At 47.8% G+C, this 20823-nt stretch overlaps 1 protein-coding gene across 2 annotated transcripts in view; it reads left to right on the top strand.

Moving 5' to 3' along the window:
* The window catches only part of PTGFRN (prostaglandin F2 receptor inhibitor), a 66694-nt gene extending 57871 nt beyond the window's left edge, over positions 1-8823 (top strand). For both annotated transcript variants that reach the window (XM_027719188.2, XM_027719190.2), the window contains 2 exons: positions 3748-4053; positions 5299-8823. In XM_027719188.2, coding sequence (XP_027574989.1) covers positions 3748-4053; positions 5299-5465 — 473 coding nt within the window. In that variant the 3' untranslated portion in view covers positions 5466-8823. The remainder of the gene's footprint in view (positions 1-3747; positions 4054-5298) is intronic.
* Positions 8824-20823: the final 12000 nt, after the last annotated feature.

Raw genomic sequence — 20823 nt, 5'->3', positions numbered from 1 at the left:
TACCCACCCTGTGGGAAATTTTCAAAAGGGTAGGAAAGGTTTTGGCGTGACTGCTACATGCTTTAATTTCCTCTGCTTCTTTGAGACCCTGCTGAAATGGAGTGTGTATTACTAAGCTCAGTACATGGCAGCAACTGCTCCATCTAAAGAAGTGCTCCTTTGGCTTGGCAGCTAGGGTTGGTGTTTTGAATTGATATGAGGGGAGTATATGTGTGTCAGGGGGGAATAGTAGTTCTTCTGTGCCCTGAAGATATAAAAGCTGCTTCTGATATTTCTGTTGAATACACATTTTCACAAATGATCTCTCTAGACTTCCCAGATCACCCATTCTTGGGCTGTGTGCTTAGGGATTTAAAAGTATTACTTACTGTGACTGAAAGGAGATGTTTTTTTTTTATCTGCTCCAGACAGACTCAGTGGGCACTCTGGAGAATTTAACAAAACCAGCTTGTTTACCTCTTATATAGCTTGAAGTGGTTTGCTCAGCTCTCTAGGAAGCTCTATTCAACCTCATTTAAATGTAGTAAACAAAAAGGGTCTCAAAATTGTGATTCATTACTGTAACAGGATACTGAGAGAGCTCCATTCTAAGCAGTGGAAGTGTATGGTTCCTAAGAGCTGGTCTAGAAATAGGATTCCCTTTTTTGAGGAGTGATTGGCCAGGGAAGCAGCTAAGACCCAGACAGCTTAGTCCTGTGTGTCAAATCGAAATGTGCATAAAGATGTGCTTTACATGTTGATGATCCTCGCTGACTGAGGAGGGGAGGAAGCACAGCACCACAGCTCTGCTCACAGAGCTCTGAAGCACCCAGCTCCCAGGGCCTTGTGTTCCTTTAGGAAAGCATCTCCACTGCATGCCCTGGTGGCTCTGAGGTCCTTGATAGCCTTCTGGCCTTGGCACTGGGATGTTTTGCTTTACTGTGGGGCATCTTGTCGAGGTGTCCCATGCTACTTATTGTGTGGTACAGAAAGAACCACAGTGAAAGAAACCTTTAAGTGTGAGTGTGGTGCTTGAAGTTGAGTTTTCTGTAGATTTGGCACAAAAATTGTGAGTGTGACTTCTCAACATTGATGCAAGGTGTGTGTGCAATGATACAGATGCTTTTGGGAAGCCTAGTGTGTGACCTGTTTTATGTCAGTAAACCTACATACTTATTCACACTTGGGAGCTGCTAGGCATGTTCACCTCTGATATTTAGAGAGAGCTGATTTATATCCTGACTTTGCTAAATTTTCCTATGTTTTTATTGCATGAAACCCAGAGATATATAGAAATGAATCATATGACTTTGCTGTATTAAGCTATTTCAAGGAGGATAGTGACAGAGGACTTGGAGCCAAATCCTCCCTCTGACTGTCTGTAGTGAGTCACTAATTGTACACTGTGTATACTGACTAATAAAATATGTTGGCATAATACTGTTATCCCATGTTGTAATTACAGAAGATAGATCCAGCTATTCCAAAATGACAGCACTCATCCCTTGTATGTGGAGGGAAGGGAACCTCAAATTGTCTGGGACACAAAAGAAGGAATTCTTCGAAGTTGCCTGGGAATCTGAAGGCTAAATTATTATCATCTTTTAATATCTAAATTTATTGCTTAAACCTCTTTTAGCAAGTTTAATGGTGTGTTCAGTGTAATTTGACTTGGCCTGAAAGGTGTCCATATGCTCCTACAGTACCTGGAAACCCAAGAGCTAATGGCAGTGCTGATCTTTGGAAGGAATTGGTCATTCCCAACGTGATTGCCTGTGGACCAGTGCTGTTACCGTATTTGGCATAAACAGACATCAGAGATGAAGAGTGGTTTCTATAAACAGAACTCTCTCTCCAGCAGAGGCCCTGTTTCCCACAGACAGTTGGATGAGTGCACAAAGCAGAGGTCAAAGTTTGATCTTGTTGACTGAGCGTGTTTATGATAATTTTTATTAACTTTGGTTTCTTGGGAAGTGCTTTGAGTGCTTTGCCAAGTAACTAATAGTAGTACTTGTAGTATGACAGGCAAGAGCGATTGCTGCGAGGGCTGTTGGTCCATGTGACCTGTGCTGAACCCCATGTGGGACTGGGACACCTACTCCTGCTGTAGGGCTGCAAAACAGGCCATGTGCCATCACCCAGAGCACCCGCTCGTGGCAGGCAGGGCAGGAAGCTGGCTGGGCTCCCAAAACAGTTTGGCCAGACAGTGTCTCTGGTAGTAACATCTGCTTTCTCATATTTTTGTTTTGTTTCTGAAGATGTGTGTAAAACCAGTGTACCTTAGGAGGGAGTTGATTATATCCCAAACACTGGGTAAGTTTTCTTGTCTGCAGTAAGGAGGAATGTTCTACGTGGCCAGCTGATGCTATACTTCAAGTAACAGAGCTGAAGACGTGCCTTTACTTCACTTTACTTTAAAATATTAAGGTTCCCTTCATTGCTGAAGTGTTAGCTTGCCTGATAGAGATGTAAAAATTGTCTTCACTTAGATCTGTAAACAATTTGAGTACAACAGTAGGCTTAGGCTTCAATTTTTCCATTGTCATGGAGATCAAATGTGAAAGTTTAGAGAAGAGCAAACTCAGACAGAAGATCAGTTATAAATTCAGGTTGCTAATACTGTATTTTTCAGAGATCTCAATTCTAGAAAATGGAGGTTTGATGTATTGCCAGAAATCACTGGGTCTCCTTAGGTGTGTGCAGAGGTTAAGTAAGCCCTGTGCACACACTGTACCAGTACCCAAAACTCAGGACAGAAATAGTAACCTCTGTTTCCAGTTTGCTAATGTGCCAGGAAGGAAGACCAGTTGAGGAAACAAGTGAGCAGGCTTTCCTGTCTATGCTGTAGGTCATGCCAGGTTTCAGGCTCCGACAGGTGTTGCTGGGCTCATGTTAGCAAAGAATAGCAATGATTTTTAAAGTAGATACTTAGCTACATCAACCTGATGGGGTTAAGACTGATCTGCTAATAAGATCAATAGGACCTTTCATGAACATAGCTAGCTAGATGTGCTGATGGACTCTGACTACCTGTCAGACATGTTAAAAGTGGAAGGTGATGCAAATATGTTTTACAGACTGTGTCCTTGGGTGGTAAAACTCGTACAAGGCACGATGTCTGATGGGTTACAGTAACCTACAACCCTGGGGAAAAAAATGTATGAAAGCATCACAGTCAGGCTCTGCTCCTGAATGCTTTGTACTCATGTAGGTAATTTTTTGTGCTCTATGCAGAACCTTGTGTATTCATTTAGGCAAACTGTAGATGTAAGGAAGGGGACTTCAGGAAAGAGCCTTCTGATTTTGTGGTTGTGTAGGCCCTGCATGAAGACAGTGTTTGCAAATCACTCTCTGCTAGCAAATACCTAGTGCTTCCACTCCCTTTTCACTGTAGGTTCAGCATAATTATAGAACTTCTTATGATACTTAGCCTGCTTGGTAAAAACTTAGATCAGAGTTAAATAGAAATTTTAAAATAGCAGGCAGAAAATCAAGAAATCTCCTCTTTGTCATCCCTGTAGTAAGTCAGTCTTTCTGTGCAACTCCATTCTTCCTGTCAGTGCATTTCTTTGCAGTTCACTGCTTGAATCCTCCTAGAAAGGGCATGTTATGGGGACTCTTTTTTTCGGTCTTTTCTTTTTTTCCTCTGCTGTCAGACCAGTGCTGGCTGTCCTGCTTACAGATTAACTTTTCTGCTGAGAAGTGGCACTATGAATACTTCTCAGAGCTCACCAACATGTCTAAGTTCTTCTTTGTCCACCAATGCAGATGATATGTCCTTTGATGTCTCCTGGTTTGCCGTGCGCTCCTTCGCCTTGGACAGAGAGCCCATCTTGCTGGCCTCGCTGGACCGGAGGGGGATCGTGACGCAGAGCAGGAGGAATGGCAGCAGTGACATCAGCCTGGAGAGAATCAGCCCGCTGGAATTCCGGCTCCGTGTGCATGGCTGTGAGGACCATGACTTTGGGAACCACTACTGCGTAGTGACCCCGTGGGTGCGATCTGCCACGGGCGTGTGGCAGCGGGAACCCGACATCAGAGCCAAGCCCATCTTCCTGTCTGTGAAAATGGACGGTAAGAGATCGCAACGTGTGCTACTCAATTTGGTTTTAACACCTTATGATGTCTCTCTGTGGCAAGTAGTCCCCATAACTACTTTTAAAGGTGCCTCTGGTAATCTCATTAGATTTTTGTTGTCATTTTTCTGTTGTTTGCAATTTCTGATTCGAGGTTTTTCCGAGTGGAAGAATCTGTTCTGCCTCAACAGGCGATAGTTGTAAGACTGGAGTGCTTTCTTCCCTGATCATCTCTTGGTGATGTTTTGCATAGCTGGGGCATCTCAGTCAAGGGCATAGTATTTTCTCAAAATGTTAACCCTTCTGCTGCCTGCTGCAGGAAGCCTGGGTTTGCAGATGGGGCATGATGAATTAGTCACATTGTGGTTGCTGTCAAAGCTGAGAAGAGAAAGTCAGAGCTCTGACTCCTTCTTCCCTCTCCTAATGACAAGACATGTTGCTCCCTGCACTTTATGCCTTGTCTGCTTTCCAACCTGAGTTGCAAGTGTTGCTAGACTTCACGAGAAGGAAGTTGCACGCTGGATGCTGCATTCAGCACATAGCTCAGGAGGGAAATGAATGCAGTTGGGGTTTTGAACCAGATGCTTTCTTCTCAATATTTCCAGGAGAGGTCATTTTTGGAAGTTCCACAAACTTAAAATGAACAAGGAGCTTTTGTTCTCCCTGCTGTGCAGATAACTTTTGTAACCATATATTCCAAACTCCTTACAATTCTTACTGTCTTTTAACTGAGCAGTAGGTATTTCCAAATCAAATTTTTTGTTTAGGCACCACCTTTGAAGGTTGATTACACAGGGTAAGCAAAGAGTAATTCTGATCATTCAAAGGGTAAAGGAGTCCACTCCTTGCTTTATGAAACATATTACAGAGAATGCAGCCACGCTCTGCCTGTGATGGGGAAACAAGCCAATGCTTTTGTTTGGAGAAGTGGGTAACAGGATACCTCTTGGAATGATCTCTGCTATCTCACTCCAAGGTTCCTTTGGTGCTTCCAGCCTCTCTGAGGCTTTGAAACTGTAGAGGAAGAATTAGAGTGAAGAGGAAAGGGAGGACAGTAAGAGACCAATTTTTCAAACCTGAGAAGATTGAAATCAAGAAGGAAAATTAGTGCCATTTTCTTCTGAAATAATTAATCTGCCCTGACTGAATAATGTGTGATTTTTCTCCTTTTTCATGCAAGAATAAATGAAGGGGATCTCTGAATTTCTCAGCGATATCTAACGACTTTGCCTTCCTTTTTCAGTTCTGAATGCTTTCAAGTATCCCCTGTTGATTGGCATCGGTCTGGCCACTGTCATTGGACTCTTATCCTGCCTTATTGGCTACTGCAGCTCCCGTTGGTGCTGCAAGAAGGAAGTGCAGGAAACGCGGCGAGAGCGTCGTCGGCTAATGTCGATGGAGATGGACTGAGCGTGGGAGCAGGACACACACTTGCATTTCGGGAGAGACTCACAGGGCTCTTGGATTGTGTTGAGACACTTGCTCGCAGGCCCAGACAAGACAGTGCATTTGCTCTGACTTCAGCCTGGACCTCAAGCTTCTCCTTGTTACACATCATGTCCTGAGAACAATCAGGCCATATTTAGCAACTTGGGAGTTCTCCTTTTCCAGCAGCACTTTCTGCATAGGGATCATGTCCTTCTAATGTGCAAACTGTTGAGCCTTCTTTCAGCAGGGCCCTGTGACAAAATCATTAAGGTTTTGTTTGTTTGTTCGTTGGTTTTATTTCCCCCCCCCCTTTGTTCCTGTATGAAAGCAGCGTGGGCAGGATGATGAATGGGAAGGAGGCTGGTGTTAGACTTTCATTGTATGAACTGATCTACTTTTCCCCTCTATCCCCATCACAACATCCTGTTCCCTTTCTCTGTCCACCTTGGTATCTCACAGGCTTCTCTGTGCTGGGTTGAAGGCTGGAGAAGTTTCCTGTGCTGGAACCATCATGAGGCTGTTTCGGCAAAGAATTGGTTTATGGTTGTCAGTTGCCTTCTCTTCCCTGGCTTTCCAAGAGGTTTCAGTTAATCCTGAAACATAGCTTGCCTGGTGGAGGTCTTTGAGGCATTTTTAAAAATCTCTTATTTTCAGTGCTCAAAGTTCTTAGCTGTGGTGAATAGGGGCTAACTTGGCAATCCTGAAGAGTCAATCCTCAGACAAGCATTTGATGGATGTCTGCCTATGGCCACCTTCTCCCCCACCCTTCCACCTTCTCTTCTGCCCACTACAGCTGCTCACATTGTGCCTGAGACCCTGTTCTGCTTGTGGCAGGGGGGCACATGGGTATCCAGGGACAAGGCTCAGCCTTCTGCTGGCCTCAGCAGAGAGGTGAGAGACCTTGGCCCACTGGTGATGGTATGACTTGGGAATAAAATAAGAGATGGATCTTTATCTGCAGTTGGTCATGTTTAGAGAAGACTTGTAAACTATGTATTACCAAATGCACAGACCAGACCCCAATGCTGCTTCTGCCAGTCCCTTGATGGTAACCCTTGAACCTTGTGAGAACAGTCAGAGATCTGCAGTAGCTGCAGCGCAGCTCAGGGTAGGAATAGGAGCAAACTCAAGAGGGCAGCAAGAATCCTTCAGGTTTCAACAGTCCTGGCCTTGAGTGTGGGCCTGCAGCAGGGCTTTCCCCACGGGCTTGAGACCTATTCCTCGGTGCTACAGTGCAGAAGTCCTGCTTTGGTCTTCCACATATACTGACCTGGCTCCTGAGTGGGAGCAATATCTTTTCCAGGCAGTTCTGTCTTCCCAGCACAGCTGGTGCTTTAAGCAATAAAGGTCAGAATAAAGATACTGTGTATAAACAAACGAGGAAGTAGGACTGCTCCACAACCTGCTGTCACAGCCAGGGTTTGGCTTGCATCAAGAAGGGTGAGAGATGCAGAGTTGAGGCCGGGGCTCAATCCTTTCCAGACTTTTTTGAGATGAGAGATGCTAAAGAAGAGCATCCATGGAAGGCAGTGGTTGTGGTGTGCTGTTGCCAGTCTAGACATTAGGGTACTACTAGACAATCTGCTTCACTAATAACTGATCCCACTGCATATTCCAGGGGAGCTGCAGGTCTAGTATGTGGGCTGTGAAGGTTTTTTGTGGTAAGTTTTCTTTGTGTTTTTTTCCCTTGTCTAGCACTGTGACTTTTGTTCTGAGGCTGACGTGAGGGTGTTTTCCAGAAGGCTGTTCTGCACCCAGCATGTGAACACACATGCAGCCCCATATGTGTGTATAGAGTATTCACAGAGGTGTCCAGTGATTTTTGGAAGCTGAACGTGAAACATTTTCAAAATGGACTTGATTTGCAGAACTGAGGCTTGCAACTTGCCGTTTGACTCTTTAAGGCTTTTCACGTAGCATTCCAAAACTGGGATATGCAAAACCTGTGAACCTCTGAAAGACTTAGGCCTGAACGTTCATAGCAACTTTTTCTTTCTGGTCTGATGTTTTTCTTTGTGGAAGAGCTTTGAAAAGGGCAATGTTTCAGGCAGACATAGCTGCCTTTCCTGAAGAACAGGGCAGAAGTACTCTCAAGCTTCCACTGTGAAAGCCCAGAAATCTGTAGCAGTGCTTTAAAAAGGGAGTTCAGGAAAGGATTCACTCAGATATTATTTTTGACACCAAGAATTTTTCTTCCTCTCCTGTTTGTCTGCTGTAGTAAAATCTTGTTTTTTCCCTTGGATCTTATGCAACACCATTCTGATGTTTGGGATGCTGGCTGATCCAGCAGCTTCTTTCCTGCATTAACATCTGCTTTCTTCACAGAAGGCCTGTGGCATTGGGGCATCTGGGGGGGAGTGGTAGTGGTGGTGAGGTTCCAAGCACAGCATCAGTCACTTTTTATCCTGACAGACTGACTCCTTGTGTATATGCTCTTGGTTAGGTCTTAGGGAGAGAGGTTCGTGACCGCAATGCAATAATTAGGGAACAGATGAGCAGGGAACAACCAACTCTTCCCAAACACACAACATAGCACACTTCCTCCCTGCTGGAAAAAACTCAGGGTTATTTTGGTCAGGGCTCCCTGCTTCTCTAGTGAAAGGTCCCCATGTCCTTATGCTGACCTTCCTTCATGGCCTGTAACAAACCATCTTTGTCACTCCAAGTAAAGGAAGTTTGCCACTAACTTCTGTTGCTGACAGCCCCTTGGAAGGCAATGCTGCATCCCATTCCACCCTGTATTTGCTGTAGTTGGGAGGCTAGAAGCTGAGGGGCTAGACCTAGCCCCCAGGTTTCCTTCTACTTGTGCCAATTTTGTATTATCCCCTTTTTTAAAAATAGAGCATGAATCTTCTCTCTAATGAAAAAAACCTAGGCCACTTTTCATGTTTTTTATTATTATTATTATTATTATTATTTCCTGTGTGACCAGGGTTTGTGTGAGTGGAGGTGTGTGTGCATCTGGTTGTGTATTAAACCTGCAGAGTATCAGAAGAATAAGCTGCCTGAGGTGCAGTACAAGCATCCATATCCTCCCTGCTGCAACCTGTGGTATTGTCAAAGTATCCTAAGGGCTCACATTGATCTTCCTCTGTTTGCATTGCCACATCTCCTGGTTAAGCTGGTAAATTCCTCCAGGCACTTGGAATTTCAATCCAGGACAACCTTGAACATCATAAAGCAGAAGGACAAGATATTTTCTTTCTTTCATTTTAATTTCAAAGTTACAAAATAAAGTTTTGGGCACAATTCTGGAATGCAGGTACTGAATAGTTTTAACAATGCTGTGTAAAATGTTTCTTTTTATGTTTAAAATAAAGAGCGAGCCTTTTTGATTATGTCTGTGCTGTGGGTCTGAATATTTGAGCTATGGGCAGTTCTTTCCCTGTACCTTGCATGTGTGCAGACACTATTGTTGGAGGTATAAAATGTAAACCGTGCAGTCCTGATTCCAGCACTGTTTACCCTGTAAAATAAGCATGAGCCCTATTTTACAGTAAGTTTTAAATATTTGCCTACACTTCTGCGATGAATTGGGAAGCAGAATTGTTTTCTGAGTCTATTGTGTTTCTTCCCCACTGTAAGTCAGCCTTTTTTGTTGTGAGAGTTTTCTTTTGATTAGCTAGGGCCAGGAGTCACAGTTGGGAGTGTTATGTTTAATATCTGCTGTAAAACCTGGGCATTAGATGTTGAGTCTTTGTTGAAACCCTTCGTGAGGCTTCTGGTTTCCAAGGTACCAGGAGCAAAATCAATATTGTTGGAAGTAAATTTCCTGCTTGCTTTGCCAACGGCTGAATTTAGGATTTTTTTTTTATTTTTTTTTTTTTTTAACCCCCAGCAACCATGCAAGGACACCGTGATCATACAACAAGGAGGTGATTTGCTGTCATGGTTTAACCCCAGCTGGCAGTCAAGCCCCAGGCAGCCCTCGCTCGTTCCCCCACCTGCGGGATCGGGGAGAGAATCGGAAAAGTGGAAGTGAAAATACGTGTGTGATGAGGTAAAGGCAGCATAACAGGGAAAGCACAAGCCATGCACTCAAGCAAAGCAAAGCAAGGAATTCATAAACTGCTTCCCATGGGCAGGCAGGTGTTCAGCCATCCCCAGGAGAGCAGGGCTCCGTCACGCGTAACGGTGACTGGGGAAGACAAATGCCATTGCTCTGAATGTTTCCCCCCCTTCCTCCTTCTTCCCCCAGCTTTATATGCTGAGCACGATGCCATCTGGTATAGGATATCCCTGGGGTCGGTTGGAGTCACCTGTCCTGGCTGTGTCCCCCCCTAACTCCTTGTGCCCCCTCGCCCACTCACTGGTGGGCTGGGGTGAGAGGCATAAAAGGCACTGGCTCTGTGTAAGCCCTGCCCAGCAGTAAGAAAAACACCCCTGCACTATCAGCACTGTTTTGAGCACAAATCTAAAACACAGCCCCACACTAGCTACTGTGAAGAAAATTAACTTTATTCCATCCAAAACCAGCACACTTGCTTTCCAACATGAAGTTGTTTGAGGCAGAAGTGTTTTTGGGAGGCCAAGCCAGGCTTTGGCAAGGTGAGTTTGTGTTCAAAGTGGTGCAGGGTGGTTGGCAGCAAAGTGTGTACCTTTGGCTTCCTTCTAGATGGTGGTGTCACAGCTGGCAGGGAAAGGTGTCCTCTGCAGAGTGAGCTTACAGGAAGCTGGGAGGTGGCACCAAGCTGTAAGTCCTTAAGGAGTGACAAGGACTGTCAGCCAAGCTAGAGAACTGTCATAAATGGTCTGTGGTCCCTCAACAGAGCCTTTGCCAGCTGCAGATGTTTAACACATACAGAAGTAATGACTGGTATGCTTGTGGGACAGCAGTTTTTTAGCTGTGCAGGTCACAGCTTACTTGGTAAGTTTGGATTAGCTCTGTGAAATGCTCTTGCCCCCACCCCTTGGGATGACCTGGGTCTTGGTACTGTTTTTGTAAACGTGCTAGGATTTTATCATAAAGAAAGAAAGCCAAAAAACTGAAGTCTGGAGATAAAAAGGGGATACTGGCAACTAACTGCCTGGGTGTTGCAGTGAATGATGGAAGTTATCAAGTCTTTAGCATCACCTTGTACCTGCTGTGGCTCAGCTCAGCTACCTGCTGGTAGAGGCATCCAGCTGCCTGCTGCCATAAGGGCAGTCTGAAAAGCACTTTTGTGCCAGAGCCCGAGAGTTGAGTTGCTTCTGTACCACCAGGCTCAGGCAATGTGCTTGGCTGTACTTGTTCTACGACAGAGCCTGGTGGGGCTGCGATAGCTCTGGCTGAGTGCCCTGCTTGGGTCAGGGCCAGTCCAAAAGCCTTCGCCGGGGCTGAAGCTGACTGGTGTCGTGTGGGATGCATGAGAAGACATGCCTCTTCTTTGTCCTGTGAAGGCGAAGCCCAGTCTTGCAAGTCTTCCAAGAAAAGGTGTGGCTTTTGCCTTTTCAGTGGGACTTTCCACACCTCTATGGTTGCAGGGGGCTGAGGTCTGCACAGCAGCTCTCAGGACAGATGCTGTTTCAAGAAAGAGACTTTATCAACTGATTGAAGCTGTGGATGTCCAGGTCCTTCAGAAGAGCTGCCATAGAGACAAGCTGTTCTCTTCCCTGGCAGCTGAGTTGCATTCCACAAAGTGCCTGAAGTGTAAGAGCATGTCTGCTTCCACCTCTACCAAGGGGGTAGAAAGGCAGGACTTTCCAAGGCAGACTTTGTGAAACAAGTTAGTGTTGTATTGTACTTTGTTCATGTGGCATTTTCTATACTCCAGCATGTACTGGGCCTTATACCAGACCACAGACTTAGTCTGAGCACACTTCTGTCTTCAGAAGTGAATAAAGAAGCTGCAGATAGATGGACATGAAATTCTGTTTCTTTTTGGCAACTTAACCTGGCTTATGCCCTCTGATTCCTTGTTTGTATGATCCTGACAATGATTTGACATATTCAGTGGATGGTAAGGATTGCCAAAGACCCCAAGTTCCTAGAAGTTTCTGAAGAGTAGGGCGAGAGAGAAGGGAGGATGGTTCTAGAGCTCTTCTGGCAGAGCTACCAGTATGAGTGTACCAGTTACTGGGCATCTGAGAACCCACAGAGATGTCCTACAGCAGGACTGGTGTTGCCTTTGTAGCTCTTGTTGCCTCTGTGCTGACTTCAGCTCTGCAAAGACCCTGGCATGGTGTGCAGCAGCTGGGATGCTGGGAATGTGGTAAGCAGGGAAAATATCCAAGCTGCTTAGCATCTGCCTGCATGTATCACAGCTGTGTGCAGCTACAGCCAAATGCAGGTTCTGAATGGAAGTACAGTAGTGCTAACCTCCCCTTTGGTGTTCAGGTACATCCTCTTTCTCTCCCCAAACTTGTTTGCCCAATTCACTTTGCGTTTTCTTCCCTCTTTTGTTTCCCGTTGTTCCCTTCAGGGCTCTCTTCTTGCCTGTGTCTCTCTGCATCTCTAAATGACAACGGTCTTTTGTGGTCATCTCTCTGGGGGAGAGTGGGGGTACATTGCTGTGGTGTGGTTTTGAATCATCTGCTGAGACCCCAGGCAGCAGAACTCCAGCCCAACGCCCACCACAGATCAGCCGCAAGTCTCTTTCCTCATGAGGACCCCAGACAATATGCAAGGAAAGTAAGCATTTATGGTGGGGAAATGATTCCAAAGAGACATTCAGATTCCTTTTGTCAAAGCAGAAGGGACAGATTTTCTTTCTAAGAAAGATGGTTTTAGCTTTCTTTCTCCAGCTGCTTGCTATCACAACACAAATTCTGCTCCATGTCTGTGCGTTCCAGACAAGCAACCACTGTGATGAACGTTTTCATTTTTCAGTATGACAATGATGTGATTCATCATTTACACCCAGGCTGGCTAACCTGGACTTGAGAAACAGGTAATTAAAGAATGTAATTTATCTGAGCTACTCGAGACATGCATTTTAGAGTAAGAACCTGAAGGTACCCACTTCTCACCATTAGCTGTACAGAAAAGCACAGCTCACCTAAGATATGGGAATTAGGCAAGATAAATGTGTGAAAGTACTGGACAGACAAGGTAGGGGCTTAAGAGAAATGAGCTAATGGCAGCTCCCTCTAGTGATGGGCTGGGGAGGAGGGAGGAAGCCACAGCAGGGAGCTGTAGTCATCATTTAACCAAGACGATGGGTCCTCAAGTTCCCTCTAAACATAACTTATATTTCTGTGAAAACAGTTCCAGGATGGAATTTGATCTCGATTTTGTTACTTCTATAACATATCTGCCCTTGCATAAGAGTAGTCCTTGGGTGAGTTATCAGGATGGATCCAATCTGCTCTAATTGTGGCTTTATCCTTGTGCAGGCTCCTAGCCTTCAGCCAGGCAGCTTTTCTGCCGTGTGGCTGTTGGAGTCAACCATGCCTCATGCTGAGGTCCCCGCTGTGTTATCCACAGTGTCCAGTCTCTCTGAAGGTGTCTCTTCTGGCAGCTGTACCAACAGTCAGTGACCTGGCTTTTTGGAGTATTTAGAACAAAATCGTTGCCATCAGGTAAAGAAAAGGATAATGTATCTTTCTACTCTATTGTGGTTTTGTCTTTCTTCCACAGGGACAGACCTTACCAGCTATTTTGTGTCACTGCCCACTCTCTCCCCCTACCCCCATCACTGGAGGCTGACAAGCACAGCCTCTTCCTCTAGCTCAGAGATGTCCATCTCTGATATTTCAGGGAGAGCCCCTTCATCTCTGAGTGTTCAGACTGGCAGAAGTATACATTTCATTAGAAATAAGATGTTAAGGTCCTTTTGAAGTTGATGGCTTTTCCTGTAGCCTTTCAGGTCTGTGCTGAGATGTCCTTGCCTTATGCCATTATCTTTTTCTTTCTCTCTTCTTTCTGTCTCCCACGGTTCCCTGCATGGATGAATGCAGGAAAGGTCTTTTCAGAAAAGGTCCATAAAGGTCTTTTGTAAGTTGCTATTCATTAAATTCCCCTTCCTGGACCTGACACAGTGCTAACAAGATTTGTCTCAGGACCCTTGGGCATGGCATTGCTGTGTTTTAAACCCTCCCTTACCTTGTGTCACTGGTGGCAGCAGCGTGTTGCCTGAGTGTCACCTCGTCCCAGCTCGACTGAGACCCACATTTCAGCGGTGAGAGATGTTCTCCAAATCTCTGGGATTAGCAGGGGAGGTGCTGCAGGCACTCTCAGGTGGAAGGTGTCAGGCAAAAGTAAGATAACTGCTGCTGTGTTGCAGCACTGAGCACGTACTTTATCAAGCCCTTCAGTGACAACATTGAAGGAGGAGTTGCTTTCACACTGAGACTGACAATCTGACCACAAAGAAGTGAGATCTAGTGTGTACATTTGCAACTCTTGCTGCCATCTCTGTTTAATCAAAGCTGTGTACCCCGCAGGCTTTCCCTGGAGTTCACTGCAGCTCCTGCCTTTCGTTTGAAGGAAATTTGTTTGGCTCAGAGTAAATATAACTTAGCCTTTCTGTGACTGTAGTCAAGATATCCTTCTTTAGTGCAAATGGAGGGTACCAGCAGCAATGGCATCAGTACTGTCTACACTGTGTTCTGCTCTTGGGATACTTGTATGGCAATGAGAGCAATGTGAGGTGGTCCTGTGCAGAGGGCTCTACCCAAACCTAAGGAGGGTGAAAAGGTGGCATATAGGAACAGAGCATTTACTGTGTGGCCAGGTACAGCTCTCTGGTAGCTAAACACACCCAGACCACTAATCAGCATGTTAATACTACATTTTGGGTCAAGACTCCTCTTGGCAACTCCTCAGGCCCCAAGCTGACTTTGTTCAGACACCTGCGTATGGGTGCTTGGAGAGAAAATTTGTATTCACAGATGAAGGATGCATTAGGAGCTTCAAGAGGAACTGAAGCTGGCAGTTCTGGGATTTTGAAAAGGGCTGGTTTGGCTCTGCTGTTGAACCTTGCAAAACTGCTGCTATTTGCGTGATCTCGGAGGAGTGGGAAAGAGGGAGTTCCCTCGGGGAGATGAGCAAAGGCTTTGATGCTGTAAGTGTGGTTCTGCCATTGCCACCTTGCTTTATCACTTCAGGAGCACGGCTCTGTATTGCTCCCATGTTGTTGGCAGTGCTGGGCTGGCCACGCTCCTCTGGTGCAGACAGTGCTTTAGTGTCCTGGTTGGTGAGGATGGGACTTTCTGCCTATGTAGGTGGTGGGGTTTCCCCCATCAGCCCTTGTGCTGCTCCATGGGACCTCCAGCCTCTTCCTCTTCAGCCCCAGCCCCACAGTTGCCTGCCTACAGCTCCTGGATGCTCTGCTCACTGCAGCAGCTTCAGGGCAGGGAAGAAAATCCACATGCTATCAGATTCACACCACTGCCATTGGAGGGAGGCGCGTGCTTCCTGAAGGGCCTTTGGAGACTCTCTGCCCACCTCTAGGACTGGGAAGCACATTTTTGTGCATATTCTACTCAGGTTTGTTAGGAGAGCAGCTCCCTACTGCAGCCACTGGTGCAGTGGGTTTTGGCAACTGGAGTTGTCATTTTTCCCAGCTTAGATGTATTTAACAATTGGCTGCAGCAATGGGTGTTTAATTCTCTTGCTAACATTTCCAGGGCAGCTATTTAATTTTTATTTTTTTTTAAACCCTCTTGCTTCTGGAAATCCTGTAATCGAATCCAAGCTCTGTCAATCTAATTAGTTTTGAAGTGCAGAATCTCCATAACTTAGAGACCTAAATAAGTAGCTTAAAATTAAAACCTAGTTTCTCTCCCAACACATAACACTGTCCTGTATTCCCCTGTAGAAGCTCCTACTGAACAACAGCCCGCTGCAATTGCTCTCCTGTCCCACTCTTAACCTCCCTCCTCTCTTCCCCGGCCTCTGCTCTGGTTGTGTCCGTCGGGAAAAGAAGCGACCGGGCGCGTCCCTCCGCTGCTCCGCTTCAAAGAGCCTTTCATGGTGCTGCTTGCGTAAAAGATGCTGCTGCCGCTCTGCGCGGCCCGGGGGCGGGTGTAGCAGCTCCTGGTGCTGCGCAGGAGCTGAGCTGAGCTGGGCAGGGGGGCTGCACTCGCAGACTTCACAGTGACGTGATCGGGCCCTGCAGAGAGGGATTGCCGGGATTCATGGAGGGCAGGCTGTGCTGCCTCGGAGCCAAAGCCCGCAGCCGGGGGAGCGTGGCCTGATGTGGTGCAGCTGCTGAGCGATGCCTCTTTGCTGTGGTGCTGCAAGGAGCTGGTAGGGAGGAGATGAATCAACTCCCTCGGTGTGGCATCCCTCCTGGTCCCCCAGCAGCGTGTTGTCTCCCTGAGCTTCCCACTGACTGAAGCGAAGGTGAGACATTCAGCAGATCTATGTCAGAAATGCACTGTGGCCTGCAGAGCAAACTGCAAAGACTGGTGGAGCTGCTGGCTATGGAGGAGTGAGGCTTTTAAGCCCTTTTGTGTGGCTGGCAGATTTTTAAACAAATCAATAAGGATTTCATGCAATGGAAAAGCACTTTTCCTTAGGACAAGATTGGGGCATGCAGTTTAGGCTCTGCCTATGTCCCGTTGGCAGAGCAGATTCAGAACAGGTTGGGTTTGCCTGCTGCTGTGGCAGTGAAGCAGGAATAACCCATCCCACCTTCCTGAAGTCCCACTCTTGTGTCTGCAGTGACCTGGCCAATTTCGTTATTCTTTGACTTTTTTTTTTCAACAGAAACGATGGTGCAAACACCAGTTCATTGAAAAAGAGCTGTGGTGTTCTCCTCATAGAGCAGCTGTGGCTGCTTGCTGCTGAGAGTGGCCAGAGTCCTAGGAAGCTGCAATTGTGCAGGAAGATGTTTCTCTGTTTCCTGGATAGTTCTGCTTTTAGGTTTCAATTGCCTTTTTTTTTTTTAATTATTTGTTTCAGTTGCTGTACTGTAATGTGTTTTTTCTGTGCAAAACAATCCCAATATTGATTTTTTTTCTGATGTGCTGTGAGTTTTGCTCATGTCTTCACTGTCCTTGCCTTGCATGGGAGCCAGGTCCCATGAGGGACGCGCAGGATTTGAATTAAAAGAAGCCATCTTTCACGCCACCACGGGAAAAGATGCTGATTTTCTTTGTTAGTCTTCCCCCTTTTTTTTTTTTTATTTTTTTTTGTGGCTGTCTGGTTTCCCCGGAACTGGCGGGTGGTTTGGTTCAGCAGCACTGTCGGTGAGGAGATCGGTGTCCACCGAGATCTCGCTTGGCTTCGACAGCCCAAGGTGAAAGCCACGTAGTGGTGAGGCGAGCTCCCGGAAAACTGAGCCTGGCTCCAGCAGGAGCTACAGGGATTCAAGTATTTGTGCTTCGTCAGGAGTTTTCTGGCCATGGGAGCGTGCCCGGGAGATCGCGGCTGAGCCGGCCGGCCTTGGGGAAGCCGCTCAGCCCGGCCGGCTTGTGCTCCGTAATTGGGGGCAGCAACCAGCCGCCTTTGATGTCTGAGCCGGGCTGAGAAAACCTGATGGCAGACTTCAAAGTCTGTTGCGCCAGCTCCCCTGATTATCTGTAGGCTTCTGGCGCGTCCCCCAAGACTGCCAGATTATCCCAGCTCATGCTGAGCTCTTCCCTGCGTCCCCCCACCCTGCCCGGCGCCAGCCTCTCACTTTCGAGGCTGCAGCCTCCATCCCTCCCTGCCCTCCTGCCTCTCCGCAGCCACCGTGGGCATACGGCAATGGCATTGCTGGGGGGGGGGGGGGGAGCAGGGCTCCTGAGATGTGCGAAGTGGAGGTGGCGTTTTTGGAGAGTGTACCTGCAGCCTGCACCCCTGGGCTCTATTTCCCCTCCCCATTCGGTTGCAAGAGCAGCCTGAAATGCAGAGAGCTCTCTGCAGCTGCCCTTTTGCACAGCACAGAGGTGTTTACGGCCAAGCAGGCACCATGTGCTTTTCCCTTCCTGACAGCCTTTGGGGAGCAGGGCTCCCACCCACGCTGCTCCTGGGCAGGATGCACAAGCTGAAGGGGGCTGGGAGGAGAGGCCTGTGATGTCTTTTTCCCTTTCAGCTTCTCTGCTGGGACCTTGATGCCTCAGATTAGTTTCTGTCTCCTTTTGCCACCTGCTCTTCTCTGCTCTGGGTGCCCCGGGGTGCCCATCTGTGTGCATAGAGATGTGACGGGCAGGTCACTGCTGAGGGCTGGCTGGGATGGGGGTTAGGAGGTGATAGAGCCAGGGGGCTGAGCAGAGACCCCAGAGCTCACACCCCTCCCAGAAATGACAAAAACTCATGGGGGAGCCCTCCCTTTTAAGAGCTGTTTTCGGCTGTGTTTTGGTTTTTTGTTTTTATCTCCCAGACCAAGCAACCTTGGCAGTGGCTGAAAACCCTTCCTGTGAAAAGCTGGATTTGCCCACAACATGGTTTGATTTCTTTGGAAGGTGGGGTTTGTTGCAACTTTGCAGTGGAAGCCAGCAATGAATGTGATGGCTGCAGGCAGAGGAAACCACAGCTTCCCTAATCCCAGGCACCAGGACGGGGTGAGGGAGCTCGTGGGAGCCATATAGCCAGGGATCCAGTCTGTAGCCTTTCCCCTATGGTTGCCTAAGTGCTTTTGGGTCTCAGCTGGCTCTTCCCTCTAAAAATCAACACTGAGTATGGGGTCACACTCTTCATCCTCAACAGCTTCCTTTATAGCATTTCTACCCTGATGTGGGAGTGATCTCTATTCTATCCCTCCCCAGGCTCCTCCTTGTAGTGTGTAAGATGAGTATCTGGTCAGTACTTGTCTATCCAGGAGGTTTCCAAGCCACCATGGATGTTGCTGATGGCTGCACTGGGCTTGGTAAAACTTTCCACACTGCATTTTTGGTGGTGTTTTTCTGGAAAGCCTTGGCCCAAAGTGGCCAAACAGCCTCCAAAAAGGGTGCCTTCAAAGGAATCCAGGGAGGCAGGAAGAAGGAGAATGGATATGTGAGTTATTAAAGATGGTCATCACCAGTGTGGAAGGCAAAGCCAGTTCTGTGGGCAAGCTCATCTCCAGTCTTATGGTTTTATGCTTCTGGACTGGGAGATGGTGCTGCCATGCTGGGGTGTGCTGAGAAGCAGCCCTGCTGCTGCAGTGCTGGCAGTAGCCAGGCTTTTCCCAAGGCTAGAGGTCAGTAGTGTTTAATCCCCATGGGCCTGGTGCAGCACTTCAGTTTCCCAAGTGAGGTGCACAGGCACAGGCACCCCCTGGCTCAGAGGAGGCAAGCCCTCTGCTCCATGTAGGTATGGGCAGGGACCCTCTGTACTACCTAAGAACCATATTTCCCCCTCACTTCCTCCCTGGTGTCATTCCCAGGAAAGCAGGGCAAGGGAATCTTTCTCCCCATGGATTTGGATTCACTGATGTGGTTTCTAATGGCAATGCTGTCTTTGTAAAAGATTCTCTGATCCCCCTCCTTTACTCTGCCTCATGTGGTTAACAGCCCTGCTGTATGTCTACTTGCACTGATTTCACCGGGAGGAAGAGGGTGAGTTTTACACCGTGCAGTCCCAGGAAGAGGGAGCTGTTGGTTTTGTCCACAGAGCATCATCATTGCCAGGGGCAGGGCTGGGCTAGGCAATCCTATTCTCCCTGGTTTCTCTACTGCAAATGTAAACAGCGACTCATGCATCATTAGAGTTGCAAACTTGGAGTTAAACAGTCCCCAAGTGTGTATTTATCTGCACACTGACTGTTGGGAGCTCACTGAGGTTGAACTCCAAGTTTCCTTTCCATTTACTCTGTCGCTGCAGCAGAGATGCTTTTTGATGCTTTTCCTCCTCCAAAGCTGTGAGTGGGTTGGCTTACTGTCAACAGGATCATTCCCCAGGGCACTCCTGGCAGTGGGTTGCTCTTGGAAAGCAAACCTCTTCATCCCTTTCCTTCTGAGGTGGGAAGGTTCCATCCTGCAGCAGGGAATGGAAGCCTACCATGCAGTTGTGTGCCTGGCTGTGTCCTGCTGCCTTAGGGCCTGGGCCCTCCTCACCAACAGGTGTGCTGGGGCACTCCACCACTTGCCAGCCTCTGCTGTACCTGCTCACCTTCTCTGAGGAGTCAGTGCATGGGTTTCAGCCCTGCATTGCCCCTTCTTCCCCCCAAACAGGTGCTTCTCTGCTCCACTTAATTGCAATGAGGTTGGGTGGCAGGGGACTGGTGGGATCCTGCAGGGATCTCTCTGCCTGCTGCAGCAGGCCATCCCCCAGTCTGGTTTTGGCTTTCTGGAGAGCTGTGTGGTGCTATGGGAGCTGTGTGCCCAGGCTGATGAGGAGTTGGCTACTGGAGGGTTGAGCCTTGCAGCTAGGGAGGGGCCTCTACCTCCATCTCCTGGCCCTTCAGGATGTCACACGAGTTGATTTTTTTTTTTAATGGGGAAAGGAGGGACTTTGTGTTTGTTTTGGTTCGTTACACCAATCTCATTCCCTCTAGGAGCCCCCGGGGATCAAGCAAGAGGAGTTGTTTTACAGTTGGTTTTTGCTTGTGAATCCCTAAGCTAATTTAGTCACTCAGTCAATTCCTCCAGCAGCACAGTGGGAGCAGCATGGCTCAGGGGTAAATGCTTTGTGCCACCAGCCTTTCTGGGGAAAAAAACCCCAACAGCCCCAAACCAAACCAAACAACCTCCTTCCCCCCAAAAAAACCAAACCCATTCCCCCCCAAACAAATAACTAAAGAGAGTATCTCTGAATTGAACTCATCTCCAGTGTTTGGCTGCATATCTGAGAGACTGGGTTTTCCCTGCCCAGGATGTGCCCCTGTCAGCCTTCCACCATGTCCCTGGCACCTGCCAAGAGGAGCAGCAGCGTGTCCCAGACCACGTGGTGCTGATGCCACAGCACTTGCCTCTGGGATTGTGCTGGAACCTCCTGGTCTTACCCCTCCAGAGCAGCTCCTGTGTAGCCTCATCACCCTTGTAAGCATTGCTGGGCTGGGATCCCCCACATCCAAGTGCCTGCCCATGGAATATGCATACAGGATAGCATTCCTGGGTGATTTCTGGCTCTGTGGTGATCCTTCAGGAACCAATAAGCTGGCTGGACTGTCTGTTATGGTGGAGGGTCTCCTGACCATGCAGCTGATGGGCTGGTGGGGGTGCTGTGGGAGAGACACCCCATTTGGGGTGCCCTACTGCACCCTGAGGCAGAACTGCATCAACTATCTCCAAGGAGCACTGTACCACCCCAACCTGTACATAAGGCATCATGCTGCTGTCTTGCAGCTATGGGAAATAAACAGCTGCAAGAAGCTTCAGCCCCAGAAATCTGCCTCCATGCCTCCCTGGAATCCAGCTCCTTGCCCCCGCTGCTGGCAGGGGGGCTGCTGTCAGACAGCAAACCCACAACCAGTGGGTACCTGGCACAGACACAGTGGCAGAAGGGGCTTTGGGCATCATGCTTGCCCAGGCGTCTTGGGGATGGGGCGCTGGCTGTCACCTCCCAGAGGGT

This window comes from Pipra filicauda, unplaced genomic scaffold (assembly GCF_003945595.2).
Source record: "Pipra filicauda isolate LSUMZ 115617 unplaced genomic scaffold, ASM394559v2 scaffold306_size1276767_pilon, whole genome shotgun sequence".
Lineage (NCBI taxonomy): Eukaryota > Metazoa > Chordata > Aves > Passeriformes > Pipridae > Pipra > Pipra filicauda.
The sequence above is the reverse complement of the archived record's forward strand: the minus strand, read 5'-3'. Positions and strand labels throughout refer to the sequence as shown.